This window comes from Hyposmocoma kahamanoa, unplaced genomic scaffold, assembly GCF_003589595.1.
Source record: "Hyposmocoma kahamanoa isolate Upper Pololo Valley unplaced genomic scaffold, ASM358959v1 192, whole genome shotgun sequence".
Classification (NCBI taxonomy): Eukaryota; Metazoa; Arthropoda; class Insecta; order Lepidoptera; family Cosmopterigidae; genus Hyposmocoma; species Hyposmocoma kahamanoa.
In genome coordinates, this window is record NW_020653719.1 from 2,833,137 (window position 1) to 2,857,084 (window position 23,948).

A 23,948-nucleotide genomic window follows, 5' to 3' on the forward strand; every position below is an offset into this window, starting at 1 on the left:
TTGTTCCGCGTGAGTTTACGCTTCGATGGGTTTAGACTTAGGGGTGTTTGGAAATAGAAATTAGTTAATAAATCTTTACTTTCTGAGTATAAGTAGGTCATACCAAAATAGTTCGTTTTTATCTTTTTTAAATTTTCTTGTGGGCCATCTTCCTGGTGACTATGGAATTTTAAACTAAAAATGAAATTTTAAAGTAAAACTTCTTTCATAATACAATGTTAAAAAAAATAGAAGCGATTTTTAAACAATATCAAAATTATTCAAACATTACATAAATAAAAAAAGTAATTTTGATAATTAAAAGATGATAGAGTTTTTACTTTAACGGTAATAGCTAAATACGTGGTGTGCCTTTCAACTATGTACTTTTATTGTCTTTACATTGATTCGATATAATCTGGCTACTACTCTTTTGGAATCTTAGCAATAAAATCGCACTATCATAATGCATTCAAAGTAAATATGTATGTCCCAATTGAATAACAGGGACAAAATAATATTCACAAATTTTATAGAACACCCTATATGAGGGTTGAGGCGGTCCATGGCACCGCACGCGCCGGGGTGCGCACCCTGCGACCGACAGCCAGTCCTGTCCCAACCGCCCCACAGAGCGGACCGCGCACCCCTAACCGCCGCCATAGAACGCACTACTACAAACTTATGCCACGAACTTCGAAATTAAAAAAAATATAATCTTCTAAATTCAAACAGTTAAAAAAACGTTATTAATAGTTCTATTTTAAAAATTAACAATTTTAATATTCTGTATAAGTTTGTTGGCTGCAAGGGGTGACGGTTGAGTCAGCAGAGGACCAAGCACAGGTATGAGTCACTTTCAGCCTCCCGTAGCATAGTAACGCCCTTAATAACGTACCTGCGTAGATATTGCGAATGCACGCACTTTGATTTCATTGCAATCTCCGGTGGGGTCATTCCTTATTGTAGTTTTGTGTTGATTTACTTGATTTTAAACTACATTTGGATATTGTTGTACGCTTATTTATAAAGGTATTTTATTTGTTTTCAAATAGTTCTGTAGGCTGTTTAAGTTATGATAATTGTACCACCGATAAATATAAAAATATATATTTTAAAAAGGTAATAATTGAAAAATAGTCTGTATTAGATAATAAGCAAAGAGTACGGACCACCACTTGTTACGTTCCTGATTTATTTGTTTCACTTTTACCACTCGCTTCTTCTTTTTAACCGACTTCAAAAAAAGGGGGAGGTTCTCAATTCCACTGTATTTTTTTGTATGTATGTTAAGTCTTGATGATTCTTTTTTGTTGGACATAGGGTGCCTCATTATTATAAAGTTGAAGAAAATATTCCACCTTTAAGGGTGGCAAACTAGGTGATTCAAATCGTTATATATGCAATTGTGTATTACTTTTTACGAAATTTTGTTAATATGTGTGTTAATTTAATATTTATTTCATTTATTTAAAACCACTTATTGTCCATTTTTAATTTAGAAGGATGAATATCTTAGTAAGTAATTTTAGTAGCAGTAGAGGTCCTTATGAAAGTGTTCGTTCAGGGCGGTACTGCCACCTTACCTATTTCTGCCTCCAAGCAGTAATGTAAGCATTACTGCGTTCCGGCTTTGAAGGGTGCTGGTAAAATTACAGGCACATGAGACTTGTCAAGTTATGTTTCACGGTGAAGAGCACAGTGGCAATGCCTCTCAGGTCTTTGCGTTTTAAAGTTGTGAGCGGCCCTGCAACTGCTATGGACAGGCGTATCACTTACCGCCAAGCGCACTATAAAAACCAAAAAAAATAAAAATCCCGACGCAAAACAGCGTACTCCAAAAAATTACCATGCGTCAGCGAACTACTCGTTCACGAGACCAATTCAATAAGCCTAAATCTGCAGATTGTCCTGGTTGCAGCATCATATCAAGTTTACCATAATAATATTGTAAAGTTCCCGGATTTCTATAATACATCAAATTTCAAACGTCAATGGAACATATGCAAGTAAAATAAATAATTACTTTATGAGATCCCTAGGTACACTAACCGGGAAATAAGTTGATCTTTAAATAGTTGAATAGTTCATTAAACATAGCTAAAAACCAATCCTTCTACATTAGCGCACAACTTGTTCATCCCTTCGCTTGATATCATAAAACAAAATTTGCAAAGTTAAACTAAACTTGCTGAAATTAGAAAGTGTCGATTACGGTGATTCCCGCTTCATGCAACTTGTGTGTTGGTCAAACTTTGTGAAGCCGAACGAACCCGGACAGTGTAGCATCAAAGTTGCACCGCATGAATTTGATCTATTCATTTCCTGATTAATTTTGTTTCGTATCTATTATAAAATAGATACCTGTATATCGAGTTCTTAGGTTTTCGTGATTATTACACATAGGAAATTAAATCGTATCTAAATGGTATATAGTTGTTTTTTCAAACAAACGAACGTTTTGGGCCCTTTGCAGGTTCCATTTGGCCATTTTGTTCCAGGCGGTTGATTGAGAAGTTATGTTTTATATTAATGCAAACCAAAACAAATATTTTATAGTTAAAAAAGTTATTTAAATGTACTAAAGCTTAAAAAATGTTCAATTGATCAAAAACTATAAGTTATGCAATTTTCAAACTGGTATTTCAATAAGTTCTTGATTAAAATTTGATTTGTGTACTAGACCTTTCAAAATAAAATATCCGGACGTGTAATTGTAACAAAGATTTAACAAATGATAATTTAATTGAAGAAAAATTAACTAGACAAGTTAAAGGTCATAGCAACGTGTCTCTTTTTAGCCAACTTCAAAAAATGGAGGACAATCTCAATTCGACTGTATGTTTTTTTGTATGTATTTTACGCGATACTCCGGCTTTGTGAACTGATTTTGATAATTCTTTTTTTGTTGGAAAAAGGATGGACAGTGGTTCCATTTAAATTTGAAGAGAATACTCCACCTGTAAGGGTGGCAAACTAAGGGATGAATGAATTTTGAGTTCGGTTTTTTTAGTACTCTGAATTAAGATTATGAATGGTTAAACTTGTTCCAGAGGTCTCTGGTCACAAGGTTTCCACAAGGCCAAATAAAAGATCTTTAACAAGAAATTTCACTTGTGGGCTCCAGTGACACAAGGATTAAAGAAAGGTTAAGAGATTCAAGAAGTCATAAAGCGAGGGGTGAGGTGGACGTAACTTGCGTTATTGTATCGGATATTTTGACAAGTTTTATATAGAGTAGTCTGTATGGGATTTTTAAAATGATTATATATTTAGAGATATTTCAAAAAATATTTAGTTCGAGATGCTGAGCAGACATGTTGTCTTTCAAAATAAAGTGCTAACTGCTTGTTTCTTTGTTTGATCCTTTGGTCACCTTCTATGACATCCACAGAAAGATAAACAAGTCAAACAAAACAAGTCCTATGATCGAAAAACACTCAATACAACGTTGCTGGTACTGCAGTTGTAGCTTGAAATGCGTATAGGCTACACAGCTCTTCATCAGTTAACAGTCCTACGTTTTTGCTTCGCTATTGAACAAAATAATATCTGAATATCTCCGTACATCATTTTTGTAAGTAACTATTATCAAGTATTAATACAAAGATCGAACACAAAAAAAAATTGTAAATACCAGGTTGAACGCAGAAAAACTATCAAAGATTTCTTGTAGGTGTCGCTACGGCAAAAAAAAACCGTCAAAAACATAGACATGCAACAAACGCATAGAAAAATTCATAAGGTCTGCCGAGTTGATGTATAATGTAATAGCTCATTAGGAAGAGCCGTCACCCTAGTATTGCACAGACGTAGGTTCGTGTCCTGTCAGATCGTAGCAATTTTTCTTTGTGTTCGATCTTTGTATTAATAATTATAATAACCTACTAGAGTAATTAAAAAGAAAATAATAACATAGTAGTAAAACATCGTAACATTCATTACAATAAATATTATAACTATTATCAAATTAAACTATTACCAGTTAACGCCTCTACGTTTTATAATGACCAGGTGACGATTATTGGTAACATGTATTTAATACATGTTACCAATACTTTGCCAACGCTCTACATTCATGAATATTAATGTATTTAATATTCATGAATCTTGCACGATAATGAAATACTCGTAAGGTGTTGTTATTTAATTGGGTGTTAGGTGTTTAATTATGGGGTTCAGTGTATGTTGGCTTGGTTGGAAATAGAAAATCAAAGATTGATTTGTGGGCACTTTGTCTTCGCCGGTGCATCCTCTCATCATACATCTATGTGCTTCTTCTTCTTGTTATCATATCGATGGTATACACTATAATGCTCGCTATCGTGGTGAAATAATTTGTCCACCGGCGTAAGGTGGTCGCCGATTGTTGCCCGGGATACACCAGAACCAGGAAAGGAATGGTACACCGTGAGAGGCTCCTTTCTAGCACTCCACATTCATCATTGTACTATAAAATCGCAATTAAATGTAATACAACGTAACATTAAATTATAACGGCAGAATAGTGTAAAATATAAGTTTGAAAGCTGTAACGTTACTATTGTTTATGGCTAAACTAATTTATTTTCTAAATCTACGGTTTTTGTCTGTGCTATTTGTTTGTCTCTGAAGTAAAACGTGTGTAAACTAACTTGTTATTGCGGAATCAATAAAGTTTCTCTGAGTAAAATTACGTTTATATCGAGACCAGATCTATTACAGTTAACTAAAAGAAGAATACAACCACTATTATTCAGTTTTTCATTTCCGACGCAATGAAATTTGTTTATTTGTGCAATTTTTTGGTGTAACAATTTGATGTTCAGTAACCTACTACAAATGATTAAAGTCATTGAGTTCGGGGTATTACATTTCAATCTATTATTATCTTATCATATTTAAGTTATATTATGTCTAGATGTCAATATTAAATTATCATTAGGTTTTACTATTATGAATATTTTACATTAATAATATTGCAAAATACAGATTAGATCATATACATATGTCAGTCGTACAGATGTCAATCAGTTTATTTGCGAGTAGCTACGGAGTAGTAGCAACCGTTAAGTAACATTATATTTATTTAACATCTAAATGCATTTAGTGGCAATACTCTTAGGTCACTAGATACTAAAAAATTGTATAGCTATAAACTAAGGACTATTTGCAATGCTTAATAATCGGCAATATGGTGCTCAAAAGGAGTGGAAGTGAAAGTTTAAAGCCATTGTTTGTGTATCTATATATGTATCAGTAGCATCGTAGTTCGAACGGATGGACTGATCTTAAGCACCCTGTAAACGATCAAACAATTTGACAAATGTTACGTGTACCTACTACGTAAACTTTTGGATTCTCTGCGGTCGTGTTTGATGCGTTTGTCAAATATGTACGTGTTTGATGGAAATTTAGACTGACGGCGTGTTTGACAAACATGTTTGAAGGTATCGGACATGTTTGTTAAACTTAACTTCAATAAAAATGGAAGTAAATTAATTTGCTACTCCGCGAACCCAGTGGTAAAAAAAGTTAAATCGTGGTAAAATTGTCGCCCATGCGTTCACCTTGCTAGATTCCATATAATCGTCGTTTGATGGGTTTTCAAATATTGTACGTGTTTAATAAAAATGTACATTGACGGCGTATTTGACAAACATGTATTTATTTATTTACCATGTTATGAACATATGTAACATGTATGAAGGTATGCTGGCATGTTTGTTAAACCAAACCTCAGTTGTCGCCTATGCGTTTACCTTGATAGATTCCATATAATCGTCGTTTGATGCGTTTATCAAATAATGTACGTGTTTGATAGAAATCTAGGTTGACGGTGTTTTTGTCAAACATGTATTTATTTAGGAAATGAAACTATTTTTCCGGATTTAAATCGCGTATATTTGTTTTTTTTTTTCAAACAAACCGAGGTTTCGGACCCTTTACAGGTCCCATGGTCACGGTTGACTGAGGTGGTACAGTCTTCAACCAGTTATATCTAATATTGATGCAAACTACCCTATTTTTTCACTATAGTTACAATAGTTATTAATTACATACCTTATTTTTAATTTTACAAAGAAACATTCCAATTTACGCTACATTAAGTTTTACAAATTATTTTATTGAATAAATTTTTTATTAAGTTCAATTTATTATTAATTAATAATAGAAATTAGAATAAACTTAAACATATTAATTAGTACTGCAGTCTTATGTCTGTTTGGGCTTTTTCATTAGAGGAAATACTGGATTCCACACTGCTGGTACGGAGAAACCATCTTCCTTGTTGAAATTAGGATGTTTTTTAATTTCAATGGCCTCTCACAGCATCCTGGGTAGATAACGGACTTTTTTTGCAAGAACCTGGGGGTTGTCAACATTCATTGAATGTGTAGGTTTATCCATGACATGCTCGCATGAAAAAAACAAATATACGCGATTTAAATCCGGAAAAATAGTTTCAATTCCTATGTGTAACAATCGTGTAAATAATGTCCTTGTTTGATGGAAATCTAGATTGACGGCGTAATTGACATACATGTATTTATTTATTTACTTATCCACTTTATGAATACATGTAACATGTATAGGTATGTTGGCATGTTTGTTAAACTAAATTTTACTTGTCGTCTATGCGTTCACCTTGCTAGATTCCTTATAGTCGTCATTTGACGCGTTTGTCAAATAATAATAAATAAATAAATAAATAACGCACACACTCAACATAGCCCCGCACTAGGGAAACCCTGTGTCGCGGGTGCCATGGACACACACACATAGAAGACCACAAATTACACCCAAACTCACGAGAGAAATGAATGTCGGCCATACAAATATTTCTCCCGACCGATCGAACCTGGGACCTCTGCGTGGCAGTCCGGCATGGTAACCGTTCGGCCACGGAGGCAGTTAATAATGTCCGTGTTTGATGGAAATCTAGATTGACGGCGTATTTGACAAACATGTATGACAAAATGTGTTAAATTTGAATTACCTAACGTAAAATCGACTAGTCCAAGCATAGAAATAAACGGAGAAAAGTTAGACCTTGTTAATAAAGCAGTCTTCTTGGGAGTGACCTTAGATAGTAAACTTCATTGGTTTCCACATATATCGTCCCTGGCCAGCAGATCAAGCTCCGCTGCATACGCAGTCCGCAGAATACGTGAGCTTACCGATGTTAGTACTGCTAGACTAGTTTACTTTAGTTACTTCCATAGTATAATGTCCTACGGGATTCTCATGTGGGGTAAAGCTGCAGATATTCAAACCATATTTGTATTGCAAAAACGAGCGATTCGTTCTGTGTACCGTCTAGGCTCTCGGGTATCTCTCAGAGAAAAGTTTAAGGAGACTGGTATCATGACTGTGGCATCACAGTACATTTACTCAAATATTTTATATGCCCGTAAAAATATACATAATTTCAATAAGAAAGAAGATATCCATAATATTAACCTTAGAGCTAAGTCCAAACTCATGGTACCACGATTTCGTTTAACCAAGGTAAACAACTCTTTTATGGGGAACTGTATACGTTTTTACAATAAGATTCCGGAGCATATATTAAGTTTATCATTTCCTAAGTTTAAAAACTACATTAAAAATATTTTGATCGAAAAATCATATTACAAAATTGAAGACTACGTGTTAGATAAAGATGTATGGAAAGACGACATGGCTCCTGAATCCACACAAATTTGATTCAAAATGTATTCCATAGCATTTAAGTTTATTTGAAAAGAGCAATCCCTAGAGTTTCTTGCTCGTTCTTCTCAGGGAGGTCAGCGTAGTGAACGAGCAGTACCTTAAATGTGACGTTTTCAAGTGTAAATTTATTTTACCTATGGAATAAATCATCTTTGACTTTGACTTTGACTTTGTATTCATTTTTTATTTATTTATCCATGTTTACACATGTAAGGTATGCTGGCATGTTTGTTAAATAAAACTTCAGTTGTCGTCTATACGTACATCTAACTAGATTCCATATAGTCGTCTGATTCTTATTTTCAACCATTCTCTATCATCACATCAGCCGGGAGACGTCCACTGCTGAACATAGGCCGTCCTCCCCAAGGTTTTCCAGACCAGCCGATCGGACGCGACGTGCATACATGGGTTACCCGCCGCCCTTACCAGGTCATCCGTCAATCTAGTAGGGGGCCGACACACTGAACGCCTTCCGGTTCGTGGTCTCCATTCAAGATCCTTTCTGCCCCAATGGCCGTCAGTTCTACGAGCCCATTGCCACTTCAACTTGCTAATCCTTCGTACTATGTCGGTGACTTTCGTTCTTCTACGGACCTCCTCGTTTCTGATTCGATCGCGTAGAGATATTACTCGCTCCATAGCTCGTTGATTGACTTTGAGCTTTTTTATGAAGCCCATAGTGAGTCATAACCACGTCTTAGAGCCGTTGGTCATCGCAGGCAACACGCACTTTTGTCTTCAACCATTCTCTATACCAACGTAAATTTCTCTTTATATAGTATTTTCCTTGATATATAGTACTAGAGTTAATGCCAGAAATGCTTTATCTATTATTCTTACTCATTGCACAAATTGAAAAGAGATATGACTCATTGTATTAACTATAGTACGGTACGTAGTACGTAGTACGTACGGTACGTCTGTAGAAAGAGATGACAGGCAAATTTGTCAAACTTGTTTGATGGTTTATTTGATCGTTTGTGACATTGTTTGAAGAAAACGTGAATTTTGATGGATAAATCTAATAAATTATCTGATCGTTTACGGGGCGCTTTAATATTAAACCGCTTAAGATTAGATTAGATTAAACCGCTTTAAGGCGGTGGTTTTATTTGAAAGCTAATATTGTTTGCATTGGTATTTAGTTACGTTTGATAAACTATTCATTCTTTTCCAGGTTCATATAGGGATCTCATTCTTAAAATATTTATTTATGTTAATTCCATATGTTCGATAGACGTGAAATTTGGTATATTACAGAAATTCGGGGACTTTACAATAATATGATAAACGATGCTGCAATCAGGACAATCTGCCGATTTGGGCTTGTTGAATTGGTCTTAACGAGTAGTTCGCTGATGCATAGTAATTTTTATTTGGTATCGGGATTTTTAATTTAGTTTTTTTTTAATAATATCATGTGACGGGACGAACAAGTTATGCGCCTGATGGTAAGTTACACGACTGTCCATAACAGTTGCAGTGCCACTAAGAACTTTAAATCGCAAAGATCTGAGGGGCACTGCCACTGCGACTGTCACCCTGAGGGCCCAGTTACACGAGGCGAAAGTTACCACGTCTTCATGTACTCTACGGCGAATTTGAATTCTATTTATTAGGCAATTTGAATTCCTTTGAATAATACAACCGCGCGGCCGCCGCTTACACCAAATTCAAACCAGCCTCGTCCGCGCGCCCGGAACGCTCATTTAAGTTAAAACGTAAAAGCTAAATAAATAGCGCGTATTTTGCTATCAGAGTTAGACGCACGCGGTCGATGCGCGGTGGCAACGCGGTCTCCACACGCCACCGCGCGGGGTGAGCGCGATCAAATTCGTGTCGAATAAATAAATGCGCACAGAGACACAAGTTGACAAGTCCCACGTGCCTAATTTCACCAGCATCTTTACCCTTCAAAACCGGAACGCGGTAATGCTAACATTACTGCTTGGCGGCAGAAATAGATAAGGTGGCAGTACTTCCCTGGACGAACTCTTTCACAAGGAGCTCTACTGCTCTTTTATTTAACTACTTAGTTATGACAAATATTTAGGTACCAAATATGGTACCAATTCAACAAATAGTTACGGAGGTTGATTGATGTAATTTTGGTACCCTGATATTAATGTTTTGTAACTTAATGCATCAAATATATATCCCATTGCTAACCATGGGTATTCTCTAAATATAGGATTAAGAGTTAATATTAAACGATCGTTTTACATGGAGAGTCGTCAGAGCACTTCAACATCAAGCGTGTACGTAAAACTTTATAAAAACACGTGATTAGTAAGACTGCAGTGGGGGAAACATACTCAAAAGTAGGATCCAGACGTACGGGAAAAGGACAGCAGTGTCACTGTGTAAAAAAAACCTGCTACATTCCTTAGGCACAGTCGTGTAAATTTTAAAATAATGAAACTATTTGATATGAGTCTGTTCCTATTTTTCAAATAGTGTTGTTCCTTGAAGACAATTGCGATAAAGTACGTAACATGCATACAGACTTTGGTTGCGGCTTTGCTGCAGTCGCCAATTGGCCACGCATAACGCTTGGCGTATTAGCGAGATTAGCATTGGTACTATTCGGTACTATTGGTACTATTGTATTATTGGCAGATATATATAACTTTTATCAATATTTTTTTCTTTCTATATCTTTTTACCTGACTTCAAAAGAAGTGAAGGTTCTCAATTCGTCTGTATTTTTTATTTTTGTGAACCGATTTCCCAAAGGGGATACTCAGTAGTAATCCCGTTCAAATTCGAAGAAAATATTCCACCTCCTCCTATTCATTCACAATTTCGTATATTGAATTTCCATTAACAAAACTTGGCCCAAAGATGTAATTCCGATGAAAATAAAACAGCGAAAATGCAAAGCAAACTTTTGAGTTCGTTTTTTTTATTATTTGTCTCTTCAGTTCATTCAGCTCAGTTCATTATAAAAAGCTGAAAGAAGCTACAATTACACTGTAAATGCTTTTCCCATAATAAAAATCAGGTCCTGAACTCCCACTATTATTAAGTCATTGTAATTCAAATGATTTAGGCTTAGGCTCCGCCCAATACCGCCCGCCCTCCAAAAATCCCGGATTGCCCAATCCGCCCTCACAACTTCGGTTACTATGAATAATTTATAAAATTTGTCACCGCTTTGCGTCTACATATATTGAATGGATATATTTAATTTTGTAAATTTTATTCGATTTGCTTTATAATAATAATTTATTGTTTCGAGTTTTTAGGTTGTCGCTATTGTTATGTTATACATAGGAAATGAAACTTTTTTCGAGTCAAACTGACTTTTTTTAAAAATAAGTCAACCGTGGCTAAACGTTTGTTTGTTTGCAAAAGCAAATATACACGCGATTAAGATCCAAAGAAATAGTTTCGTTTCCTAAGTAAATTATTGTTCCAAAACCCTTATATTGAGTACAGTATCACTACATTAGGTAAGAACTAAGTATTGCATGTTGCTTGGGAAAAGTCTGGTGCATGTAATAATTATAATACTTAATGATGTAATTTATTATTATATCTCAACATGAACAAAAATATAAGTAAATGATCAAACAAAGAGGGCATGTACATACAGTATACGCGTATTTACTATTTATATAAGGTGCGAAAAACGGTAACTATAGAGTTGGAAATAAGAGAAATTACCCGAAAATAAGTAAATTCTCTTCTTTGAAACTCCTGGATAATAGAGTACAGCAGCTAACTCAACTTCGTATAAATATGCTTATTATAAGAGTCGTAGAGCTCAAACTGGTGTACGGATTTCGAGTTCAATTAAAATTACGACGTCAATGTAACACTATGTTATAATTTAAAAGAAGTTTATTATTAATATTTGTCACACTATTATTTGACGGACTAAAGGTCAAACATAATATATACATACATATTAAAAAATCGATTATAAGCTTCTAAATACAAATTCCGAAATACTGTGGCATTAATTTATTATTAATTTTAACAGTGAAGTGGCCAGATTCTTAAGGTTTCAGAAGATAATATTGATGAAGCTTTAATCACAAGGTGTATTTAGTAATTAATTCGCTTTCTTAAATCTTTCGAAAACCTATTCATACGGTTATATAACTTCAAAGTGATTATAATTATAATAGATAAGTAATTGACAATTTGTTGGCATCCTGTATATACAATGCCGATATCGCATTCTCGACGTACATTTCATTGGTATTGTTAATCATGAATTTTAGGTCACTTCAAGGCCCAATTAAACAAAATAGTTAGTTAATAAGTAATAAAGAGCCGTCTAAACGCGACCAACCTCAAAGTATTTGACAACGATCAAAACGTTTATTTATGGTATTTGCTTTGGCGGAGCATTATGAGAGGGTAGAAAGAGCTACGGAGGGTGAGCGTGGGAGAGTTCGGAGGTAATTAGGTAACACGGATAGACTTTTCATTGTAGACCCTCGTTTTATGTGCTGTCGGTGAAAGTACTTGTGTTGTTATCTGTGTCTAGTGTAAGGAGGAGTGAAGTAACACAGTGTCTTTAGAGCCAATTTAATTTCGTTATTGTGACAGTCTTTATCCTAATATTGATTGTTATAACTTTTTTATAAAAAAACCGACCTCAAAAGTTCGTTTTTTGAATTCCATCTATTTGCCAATTTTTTTTTAAATCGAATTCATCCCCTAGTTTATCACCCTCATAGGTGGAATATTTTCTTAATATTTAAATGGGACCAACACTAAGGCAAGGAATCATCAAAATCGATTCACAAATACCGGAATTATCGCGTAACATGCACACAAAAAAACATACAGTGGAATTGAGAACCTTCTCCTTTTTGTTGTCGGTTAAAAGAGAAACGTTGCTATGACCTTCAACTCGTCTAGTTAAGGATAGAAACATTTCACAATAATTTAAATTAAATTAATATTTGTTAAAATTTTTATTTGTATAATTTACTCGTCAGACGTTCAAAACACAATAATTCACGCCTTTAACATTTTTTGACATTTTGAAGATGTAGCTTTATTACATAATAAAGCTACATCTGTAAAATTTTCAGGAGGGTGATTTATTTTACGAACGAATTTGGTTGGCAACTTTTTTATGCATAAATAGGAGATCATAAAATTTCACATAATATATGTAATTTGTTTTATGTAGTTATAAAGATTTTTATAATTTGCATGTGATATAAGCTCTTTTTACATGTTATCACAGTCATGTGGCTGTTATTCTAAAGTTACGACTTCTCTCAGTTTTACATCAGGGTTATTATTTATCAAAGCAGACGGCACTAATATTCTTCGCTTGTTATAACCTCCTTGTGGTAAAATTTAAATTGTATCATTTTCATATGTTAATCCTACATTTACCGTAAGATAAGAAGATGGACAGTCTGCCAGCCCGACCAAAGGACCAGCAAAAGGCCCGAAATGTTGGTTTGTTTGAAATATACGCTATTACGATCCAAAAAATAGTGACAATAAAAATTTTCCGCACACGTCTGCACATAATTACATACTCGATGATTGTACGTCCATTTTTTGCACTATCAACTTGCGTGTGCTATACATTATTTGCTATGTTTAACAACACCTGTAGCATTGTGCAAAATTAAATGGACTCTACTAAACTAGATACTGCAGTAATTTCGTACAGAAATTCGACATCAGATAATAATTATTTTATAACAATGTTTTTATAATTAAATTTTTATTGAATTGATATTCAATTATTTTTTGTGAAATTACTCCACTAGTTTGTTATAATTATTAATCGAAGGAATTTTTTCTGAGTGTTCGATCTTTGTATTAACAATTATAACAAACTAATGTTTTTATATTTTATCCCCTCTGTTCCTACCCTAATTTGAGGCATCTACTAGATTATTTCGACATGTTGAGCTTGTTAAACGTAAGCTGGGGTATGGCTAAATTAATAAATTTATTTACTTACGTAATTGTCAATATTTTTTTTTACAAATAAGTAAGTGCTATAGCATGTCAGTATTGCTATGAGACTTATTTATGGATGCTTAATTTCTTATCTGTTTTAAAGTTAAGATTTCTTCTACGGTCTCTATGTAGTTTAGTATTAATCGTAACAATATTGACTATTAATTCGTACGCTTGGTATAATAAATTCACATGTGGTCATACGCAAAAATGCTTTTATCACATGAAATTCACAAAAATAAAACGAACTACACGAAACAATGTACGTATGTGAGCAATTTTATAACTGTAAATTGTCATTTTGTAGATGTGACCTTATTATATCAAAGAGCAAATTATAAAATGTTTAATATCGTTCAACATGTGCCTTAAATAATGGTTGGAAACGGGAATTAAGGTCTCACTAAATCTAAAGTATTTTGTATTGAAGTCATAACACACATTACAATCAACAAATGGTCCATTTTCAACCTATTGAATTACCGTTCCCTCTCTCGTGTGATAAAAAAGAAAAGGTTTTTTTTTTCTTTTTTTTACTACATATTCTCTTTCCATTGTTACAGACTTCATTTACTAAAAGTGCGAAATAAAACGATAGCAAAAATGAGTTCTCGATTTGTTATCAAGGTTTACTGAACATGGAAGCGGCACTACCACATTTACATCGATTTTCTTCGACATTCTACCAATATGCAGCACCACCTGTGCAAGTTTCTAGTAATTACCTCCATGATCTTATTCCCCATCAGCATCCTACCCTTCTACAACAATACTTAGCCTATTATAATGAACCCTTGGTCCCGCTCGATTTATCTCTTAAAACGACCACACCGATCACTCCACCTTGTACCCCTCCTCCGTCAAACAAAAGAAAACCTACTGGGAACAATGGTCCTGAGAAATCACCAAAAATATTCCGACACTTCGAGGAAACGGAAACAAAGAACGATCACTCAGAAAAATCTGAAAAAAGAAAAGTCGATGACGATAACTCAAATGACAGCGATAGCCCGGAAGCGAAAAAATTAAAATTCACTAAACAATTTTTCGAAGAGCTACGAACATGCTTGCCACCTGAGACGGAAATATCAAAAAGCGAAAAAAGCTGTTCAGATGTAATTGAAATTAAAGATGTTGAAGAACGTCCTAAAAAATCACCAAAACCAGCCGCTCCGTTGAAGAAAAGTAAAGCCGTTAGGCGACTTATGTTCGACGAGGACAAAACCTCACCGGTCTCAGGAACCATTATTCGTGACTTGGCCGAAGACGAAACACTAGTAGTTCGGAAGGTAATTACTAATTAACTCAGTGTTTACTAGAATGTAGTTAATAAGTTTTAAAGAAATCCTCTGTCTGCAAAGTAAGTTTTAGAAATAAACACCGAAGTTGCACAGGAACTATTAATTAAGGGTTCTTACCATACCATTACAGTGGACTGCAGGCAACTTTTCTTATCGCTTCGGCAATTAAACTGTATGAAATCGAGTATTGTGCTGTGTTTTGCGGTAATAACAGCCTTAAGGGCGAGCCGCAACGCTTATTCGAGGGGCGTGCCGCTGCCGTAGAGACATTAGGAACAAAATAAATCGCCACTTCAATAGTTCCTCTGTTGTACTTACAATACCTTTCTTTGGATTGAAGCAATAAAAGCGTTTAAGTGTACGATTAAGCTAATGTTAAACATTAAAAAAATCAGTGAGATTTTGAGAGGGATTTTTTATATTTTTTAGACGACCTCCAAACAGACCAATTTAAACTTGTAAACATTTTCTAGGGCGATATAGACCCGGCGTTCAACGTGGTGGAAATTACAGAGGAGGCAAAAGCTTTGATCGCATCAATAGAGAACCGACTTGGGAGATACATCTGCAGGCTGTGCCGAAGACTGTATGGGGACGCGTTTGCGCTCGCGCAGCATCGGTGCTCTAGGATCGTACACATTGAGTACCGCTGTCCTGAATGTGACAAGGTGAGTGAGATTTTGAAATAAAAAGTATCTTATTGAGTTCTTAAGTTTTCGCGATTGTTACACATAGGAAATTAAACTGACATCAGCCGTAACCAAGGGACCTACCTGTAAAGGGCTCGAAACAATGGTTTGTTTGAAAAACAAATATCAATAATAAATAAATATAATATAATAAATAAATATTAGATCAGAAAAAATAGTTTCATTTTCCGTCTTCTTATTTTTAGCTTTTTGATTATTTTAGAATAATTAGACACTAATAAACAGCATGACAAAAGAATTAATTGAACTCTTTTAAAAGTACTTATTACTATTTCGGACCGTTTAATTAATATCAGTTATTAAAAGAAATTATTTATTTGGAATAGAAGTTATTTAACAAACAAAGGTCTCCAATCAATAAAACGCATCGTTTATCAAAATTCATCTAAACTCCTGTAATTGGTTTCCTATACCAACCAGTAAACATGAGCGTTAGGGTCATTCCAAAGTTATTGAATATTTTTAATATGAGGACTAATCATAAGGGTAACAATACAAAACAAACTTATGTTTTCTATGGCAAATGTAAAATTCCATCGTTGGTTGGTACAATGTAACTTAAATACTATTATTAGAGCTACGGTTTTTTTTTGTAATGTTACAAATTGTGCAATCAACTGTACGTTGGCACTCATTACAGGAACGTAACTTTGTAGAAATCATTGGAAAAATGTTGAGGCTGGTATCGATCGTCTTGCATACCTTGTTTTTTCTTCAGCGTCTAATCAGTCTGCAGAGATACACACATAAACCTATTATTCTTGTGTGTCATGCTTTTATACGTTTCACAGTCAATAATAGTTATAGGAGCATTCAACATAGTACCATAATATAATAAGACAATAACTCCATACAAATGCGGCATCGCGACTTGCATGCATGTACATGCCCGTCACGCACTGTGTACGGACACACACATTCGCAGAATCTCGCGGTGCACTCGCGTTGCATAGCGCGGGTCATCGAAAGCGCCATTCATTTTAGAATTGAACGTACGCTCGGTGTTTAAAAAATGACATCAAATAGTACAAGTGTTTATTGTTATGTTTGTGTGTCCCTATCTACCGACCCGAGGGATAGGGGACGGCAAGACTAGGGTATAGCGGGCGTCCGGGCCAAGCCCTCCGCTAGTGAAACATTTTCATCGGCGTCTCCAGTGGGCCCGGATTTGGATATAGAATCGCTGGGGTTTGTGGTTAGCTGCAGGGACGAAGACGTTTGTCTGTCCCAGTGGTGTGTGGCCAGGGCTTGCGTCCCGCGGGCAGCTAGCGGTCTAGTTGAGGGCCTGAGGCGAGGAGATGCGCGGGGCACGTGAGTTGTCCTTTAGGTCGATAGCTATGTCCGGTTATTGTCGCAGGACACTGCTACTTGACATCTCCGGCACTAGCTCAGAGAGCTAGTAGGGAATAAGCTAGACATCTTCCGGTCCCTTCGACCGCGTAGGATTGTTGGGAACTGGAGAGACGCCGTTCATTCGGCTTCGGGAAGTGAGCGTGACTTGCAGCTCCGGCACCAATGAGGAGATTTGGTAGTCGACTTAGAATCGGCGGCTGTGGCAATCATTCGTCGTGCGGAGCGCGACGGGAAATGAGCGTGCTCAGCTCCGGTACCGGAAAATAGGGAAGGTGCTGTACGTGCACCCGGGGCGGCTCTCAAAAGGCATTAACCTTACAGAGAACCGGATGAAGTCCGTGCAAACGGGCTGGTCAGGGGTTAGGACTTGTCTTAGATTGTCCCTGTGCGGGTTCGCTCGTACAGGTTGATGAGTGGCAGTATAAACAAAAACTTACGTAGAAAGATATGGGATTGTTGTGTTTGTGGTTGCTTGAATAAGAGTGCTACAAATTCAAAATTGTTACAATATACTTCCATAATCGAGGTACCAGTTCGAGATCCTGGTATAAAAATAACAATAAGTATGTTATTATTGTATTTAACAAAGGTTATTTCAATGTACGAAAATACGTGATGAGCATCTTAATTTTTTCAAATTATGTTTACAATGCAGATACGTACAACTAAAAAAATAATGTGACAACCCTACGCTCCCAGAGAAGTGTAGGTATTTATGCGCCGAACAGGCGGGAGTTGCCCCACTTGTCTTATTTATATTATCCATATATTATCAAAAGTAATTGGGCAGTAAATAAGGCAGATACTTTCTTGATAAGTAAGCAGTGTTGAAGAAAAAAACCACTGTTTGTTTTTGTTAAAATTTACTTTCAGTGAATTCTCCTACCAATTTTTAAGCTTCAATTAATTTTTGACCCCCTAAGTCTGCTCTTGTAATGCAATCATAATTAAAATTTTTCTTTGAGAAGTACTTTTTGTAACAGTAGAGCTCCTTGTGAAAGAGTTCGTCCAGGGTAAGCGCTGCCACCTTACCTATTTCTGCCGCCAAGCAGTAATGTTATTATTACTGTTTTTTCGGTTTTGAAGAGTAAGGGATGGGACACATGGGACTTTTCAAGTTATGTCTCAGGGTGATGGGCACAGAGCCACCTCACCTGCACCTCAGATCTTTTCGATTTAAAACTCTGAGTGGCAATGCAAATGTTATGAACAGGCGTGTCGTTTACCATCAGGCGCATGACTCATTCGTCCCATCACTTAGAATCATAAAAAAATTAAAAGAAAAAATCACTGTTTCTTTTTGTTTTTTTTTTTCCTGACTAAGTTTGCTCTTGAAATGCAATCATAATTAAAATTTTCCTTTGAGAAGTACACATTTATCTGGAGTGACTGTAAATTAATTACTACTATGTTTTACATTGGCAATACAAGGCAAGAACACCATTGTTTTCAATTGAGTTAGCGCGTAAATATTCCTACAACTTCATTCATTGTTTTGTTTCCTCTATTACACGTAATTGAATATCTTACGATAACGTTAAACAACATAAAAATGTTGTCAGCAGGTTAACATTTATCATGACAATAGATTTAGATACTACGGTATATGCTCTAATTCTATGGACATGTTGATGGAACGAAAATTAAATGGTCGATTTTTTTTTGTAGTACACAAGTTTCTATCTAACCTTCCTTATACAACTTATAGAAGTTCCAATACTTTTTTTTAATTACGATCTATTTATTTATACTTACAATTTCTTCACACAGGTCTTCAACTGCCCTGCGAACCTAGCATCACATCGTCGCTGGCACAAACCGCGCGTGGCCGGGCCGACAAAGCGTCGCGAGGCTCCCACCACGGAGTCGGGTAGATTCCCTTGCCAACAATGTGGAAAGATGTTCAGGAGACAAGCTTATTTAAAGAAGCATCTCCTAGCCCATGAACAGCCAGAGCCTGAAGAGAAAGAGCCGTCGGCATTTAGGCAGGTCCATTCTGAATACTCTGCTTATCAACCGGTAAGTGGGAATGTCGTTACTTTTTGGTTTTAGAATATTACCGTTTAGTTATAGGTAAACCAAGAATCTTCAGATAAACTTTTAGAACTCATAACATTGATGAAAGCTATTTTTATCAATCTTAGACTAGGATTAGTCTCTTAACAAATGTGCGTGAGCTGCGTATTATAAACATTTGTGAGTGATGTAGAACAACGTACTATTACGTCTTTTAAATTATTTTATTTTATCGAAAATCGTAAGAGAACGCTATTTGGCCATACTAAATATTTATAGTGACGACATTGGTCTACAATATATCAAAATAATTAATCTCTAGCGACACGCCATATCGAAATTGCAACGGATAAGGCTGCTAACAGATTGACTGCATGTTTGCAGTTAATGCATGAAGTCTTAATCAACTTCATGTCAGTCAGTCGAGGTCTCGGCTGCATGAAGTTGATAACGACTTCATGCATTAACTGCAAACGTGCAGTCAATCTATTAGCAACCTGAGTAAGTACTACTCACATATACCAGTGATCGTTGGCACACACACGCAACGTCAACGTTTATTGATGTCAGTATCATTATTTGTTACATTCATTTAATAGCCTGTAGAAGAAAGGTTATAAACGTTTGCATTATGTAAGTATGAGCAATATCTGCCACAGCACAGCGCATCAATTGGCAAAAGCATGATGCTTGCGCGAATATGTTAAGGAAGTCACCACAGTTGTCGACACGGAATACTATTAAGCCGGTCAGAAAAAGCTGAAATCTGTAGGAACATGTTTAGCATTATTAAGCATTTCAGATTTAGAATTGGTATGTGCCCCGCAAGCTACCAATCGTTCCCTTATCACCGTTGTTAACCTCATCACTGTTTATGCTCGACGGAGTCATCTCCTTGATGAAACGTTATTCCGTATTCCAGAAATTCCATGATGAAGGTAGTACAGTCCAAATGCCAGTGGTAACCAGTTTAGGGTTATAAATGTGATCTTTATAGTGAATTAATAACATTTATTTTCCACGTCCAAATCATAAAATGTTGTACCCATTTAATTTATGCGGACGGCGATAAGGCAACGACTGGTAGCTCGCAGAACGCGTACCAATGCTAAATCTGAAAATGTTGCTAATATATAAATGCTAAATGTGTCTCTAGGTGTAAGGGGCGCCACCTAACATCTACGGTGCTCAATAGCTAACCTCGCCGGCACGCGGTACACCCTGCTCCTACCAACGAGGCTCTGGCGACCTGCCAACGCGCATTGGACCGACGTGACGGGGAAATGGTCTAAACCCCACAATGTATAGCACAAAAAATTATCTCGAAGTGCCCGGCGGTGCCAGTAGCAATCGAGGCGCTGACGGATGTCGTGGAAGCTCTCGCAACAGGGGTTCTAATCTCTGGGTGGGATTCAACCGTCGAACGACACTGGCCCTGGCAACGTACAATTCACCCACACTGCGGTCGGACGAGAGGATCACCAAGCTGGAAGAGGAGGTGGATATGTTACACTGATAGCCCTGAAATCTGGCAATTTGTTCTACTTCAGGGAAGGTGACCAGAAGTCCCAGGGTGGTGTCGGGTTTATCGTCCACAAATCCCTTATTGGCAACATTACATCCATCGGGAGTGTGTCGAGCAGGGTTAGAGTACCTTATACTCAGAGTATCCAAGCGCTACTCGCTGAAGGTCATACAGGTTTACGCACCGACCTTGACACACCCAGATGAGGAGGTAAAGGCTATATACGAGGACATAAGTCAAGCCATGCGTACCTCCCAAATACACTTCAATGTTGTTATGGGGGATTTCAACACCAAACTGGGCAGTCGAATGGTTGATGAGCCGAGAGTGGGGAAATTTGGTTATAGGGAGCGAAATTCCAGCGGCCAAAGGCTGGCCGACTTCTTGGAATAGGAGGGACTCCTAATGATGAACTCTTTCCTCCAAAAACCGCCTCAAAGGAATTGGGCCTGGTTAAGTCCCGATGGTGTCACAAAGAATGAGATAGACTTCATATTGACCGACAAGAGACAGATATTCAACAAGGTTTCGGTGATCAATAAGGTGAAAACTGGAAGCGATCACAGGATAGTAAGAGGCTTGTTGAATCTCGATGTCAAACGTGAAAGGTCACGACTGATGAAGTCTACTCTGCGACCCAGAGGTGCCCATATAAATGACCCCGAAAAGTTTTGGCTCGATCTTCAAAATCGTTTCGACTGCCTACAGGACTGCGTCTCTGTGGACGAGAATAGCAACAGGTTGGTGGAGACCGTCCACACGGTTGCGTCAAAATTCTTCTGGACCCGTCGCAAGGATAGGCCGCAGAAACTGTCCGATCATGTTCTCAAGTTAATGGCAAATCGACGCGATATGACGCTGCAGTCTTCCGATAAGGCTAAAGGTTACAGACAACTCAATGGAAACCTAGAAATCCGACACGACATACGGGTCTACAATACCAATAATATTAAAGATACCATAGAGCGGAACAAGGGCTCCAAAGCGTTTGCACGGGACATGTCTATGGGGCAAAGTCAGCTTACAAAGCCGAAGACGGAGGATGGCAGCGTTATAACGTCCAAGCTAGAGGTATTGGGGGAGATCGAGAGGTTTTATATCAAATTACTCAGCCTGTTGCTGATTCTAAAGATTCTAGAGCCAAGCTCACCCGACACTATACTGAGGATATCCCGGACATCGGTCTGTACGAGGTTAAGATGGCTCTGAAACAGCTAAATAACAACAAGGCACCGGGTGAAGACGGAATTACATCCGAGCTTTTGAAAGCGGGTGGAACACCGGTACTAAGAGTCCTTCGGAGGCTCTTTAATTCAGTCTTACTCTAAGGTTCTACGCCAGAAGCGTGGAATAGAAGCGTGGTGATACTCTTCTTCAAAAAGGGAGATAACACCCTTTTGAAGAATTACAGACTCATCTCGCTTCTAAGCCACGTTTATAAGCTGTTTTCACGAGTCATCATGAACCGTCTATCCAATTGCAAAGAGGAGTGCGACAAGGAGACAACATTTCTCCGAAACTGTTCACCACTGCATTGGAAGATACCTTCAAGTTACTGAACTGGAAAGGACTCGGCATCAACATTAACGGCGAGTACATTACTCACCGTCGATTTGCTGACGATATCCTGGTCATGGCAGAATCGTTGGAAGAGCTTGACACTATGCTGGGTGACCTCAATAGAGTTTCCCAGCAGGTGGGTCTAAAAATGAACATGGACAAGACGAAACTTATGTCGAATGTCATTGTCGTACCTACTCCTGTAACAGTGGGAACCTCTACTCTCGAAGTTGTTGAGGAGTATGTCTACCTCGGACCAACCGTCCAATTAGGCAGGGCCAACTTCGAGAAAGAGGTCAATCGTCGAATCCGACTCGGTTGGGCAGCTTTCGGGAAGCTCCGTGACGTCTTCTCGTCTGCAATACCGCCGTCCTTATGACCTACGGCTCTGAGACATGGTCACTTTCTATGGGCCTCATAAAAAAGTTCGTAGTCCCTCAACGAGTTATGGAGCGAGCAATGCTCGGCATTTCTCTTCGTGATCGAATTAGAAATGATTCGATCACGTAGAGAAATGCCGAAACGTCGGTAGTCCGAGCGTAAGCGAAACATATCGTGTCTTTTTTGCTCTTATAGCATGAACATAAAGCCTTTTCTGACCGTCTCAAGCTGATTTTGTGTTAATAAGTGTAATGTCTGCCTTATTATAGAATCTAGGGCAATGAACTTCTTTTGTTACAATGAGACCAATAGCAACTTCTCGGTTAAACTTCTATTTGCTATTAAATGTATTCTTGCATAGGTAGGTAGTTATTTTCAAACTAACTTTTGACTTTGAACTGCCTCTGTGGCCGAACGGTTACCACGCCGGACTGCCACGCAGAGGTCCCAGGTTCGATTCCCAGGTCGAGAGAAATATTTGTATGGCCTACATTTATTTCTCTCGTGAGTTTGGGTGTAATTTGTGGTTTTTCTATGTGTGTGTCCATGGCACCCGCGACACAGGGTTTTCCCTAGTGCGGGGCTATGTTGAGTGTGTGCGTTATTATTATTATTATTATTTGTAAACAGGAAACCTTCCGAGACAACAACTTCAACACTTTCTGGAACAAGATTCCCCCACCACCTCAGGATGTACATTGGGACGGAATGCGTCCGCGCTGCGCTTCATCATGCTCTTCAGAAGATTCTAGAAGTTTAGACGTAACGGGATCGGAGGACGAAGGCGGAGGTGCGGGAGAGGGGTGACGGCTCGTGCTGCGGCCCGTGCCGCGGTTCCCTCCGTACACACCCGTTCCTAATCCACTTTACTCCTATCCGTACTCTGCGGACGCACAGCTCTATTTCTCTTAAACATTAACAACGTAAGTTGCACGAATGGATTTAGAATCTTAAATAAACTTGCACATAAACTTTAAAAATGGTAAGTAGTGAAGTACATAGTAATCATCCAATTCTTCTTGTTCTTATCGTATCGTGGTAAAAGGATTTGTGAATCGGCGTAAAGCACTCGCCGATTGTTTCCTAGGGTGCATGCACCCAGACGGGCTCCTTTCGTGCACCCCAATATCACTTACATATCACTCAATAATATACCTACATATAAATATCATATCGTAATACAATTGCGATGTCCTCAGACAATGTTTACACTTGACAATCGGTGATAGAAGAGTCATTTTGGAGGATGTGCCCGTGTTATGTGGCACTTTCCTTTAAAATGACTTCTTGTTGCTTTTGAATCGATATCAAATTGTAAGTCTGAGAACGTCTATAGATGTATAGTATAAAATTGTAGAAATAGTTCATTTATCAATTAATTTATAGTATTTATTAGTCTTTTTTAAGCATACTTATGATAGTTGTTTAAAATGTGTGCTTTTGTCTTGATAATTTATCTATATAGTGATAATGTGT

At 37.2% G+C, this 23,948-nt stretch overlaps 1 protein-coding gene across 1 annotated transcript; it reads left to right on the plus strand.

Annotated features, from left to right (window-relative positions):
• The first annotated feature begins 627 nt into the window (after positions 1-627).
• On the plus strand, positions 628-23,611 carry LOC113226627 (zinc finger protein 354B-like). Its single transcript, XM_026459332.1, has 5 exons — positions 628-825; positions 14,190-14,915; positions 15,401-15,595; positions 18,761-19,009; positions 23,103-23,611. Exons 2-5 carry the CDS (start codon positions 14,265-14,267, stop codon positions 23,277-23,279), a joined length of 1,272 nt encoding a protein of 423 aa, XP_026315117.1. The 5' UTR covers positions 628-825; positions 14,190-14,264; the 3' UTR covers positions 23,280-23,611.
• The last annotated feature ends 337 nt before the right edge of the window (positions 23,612-23,948 follow it).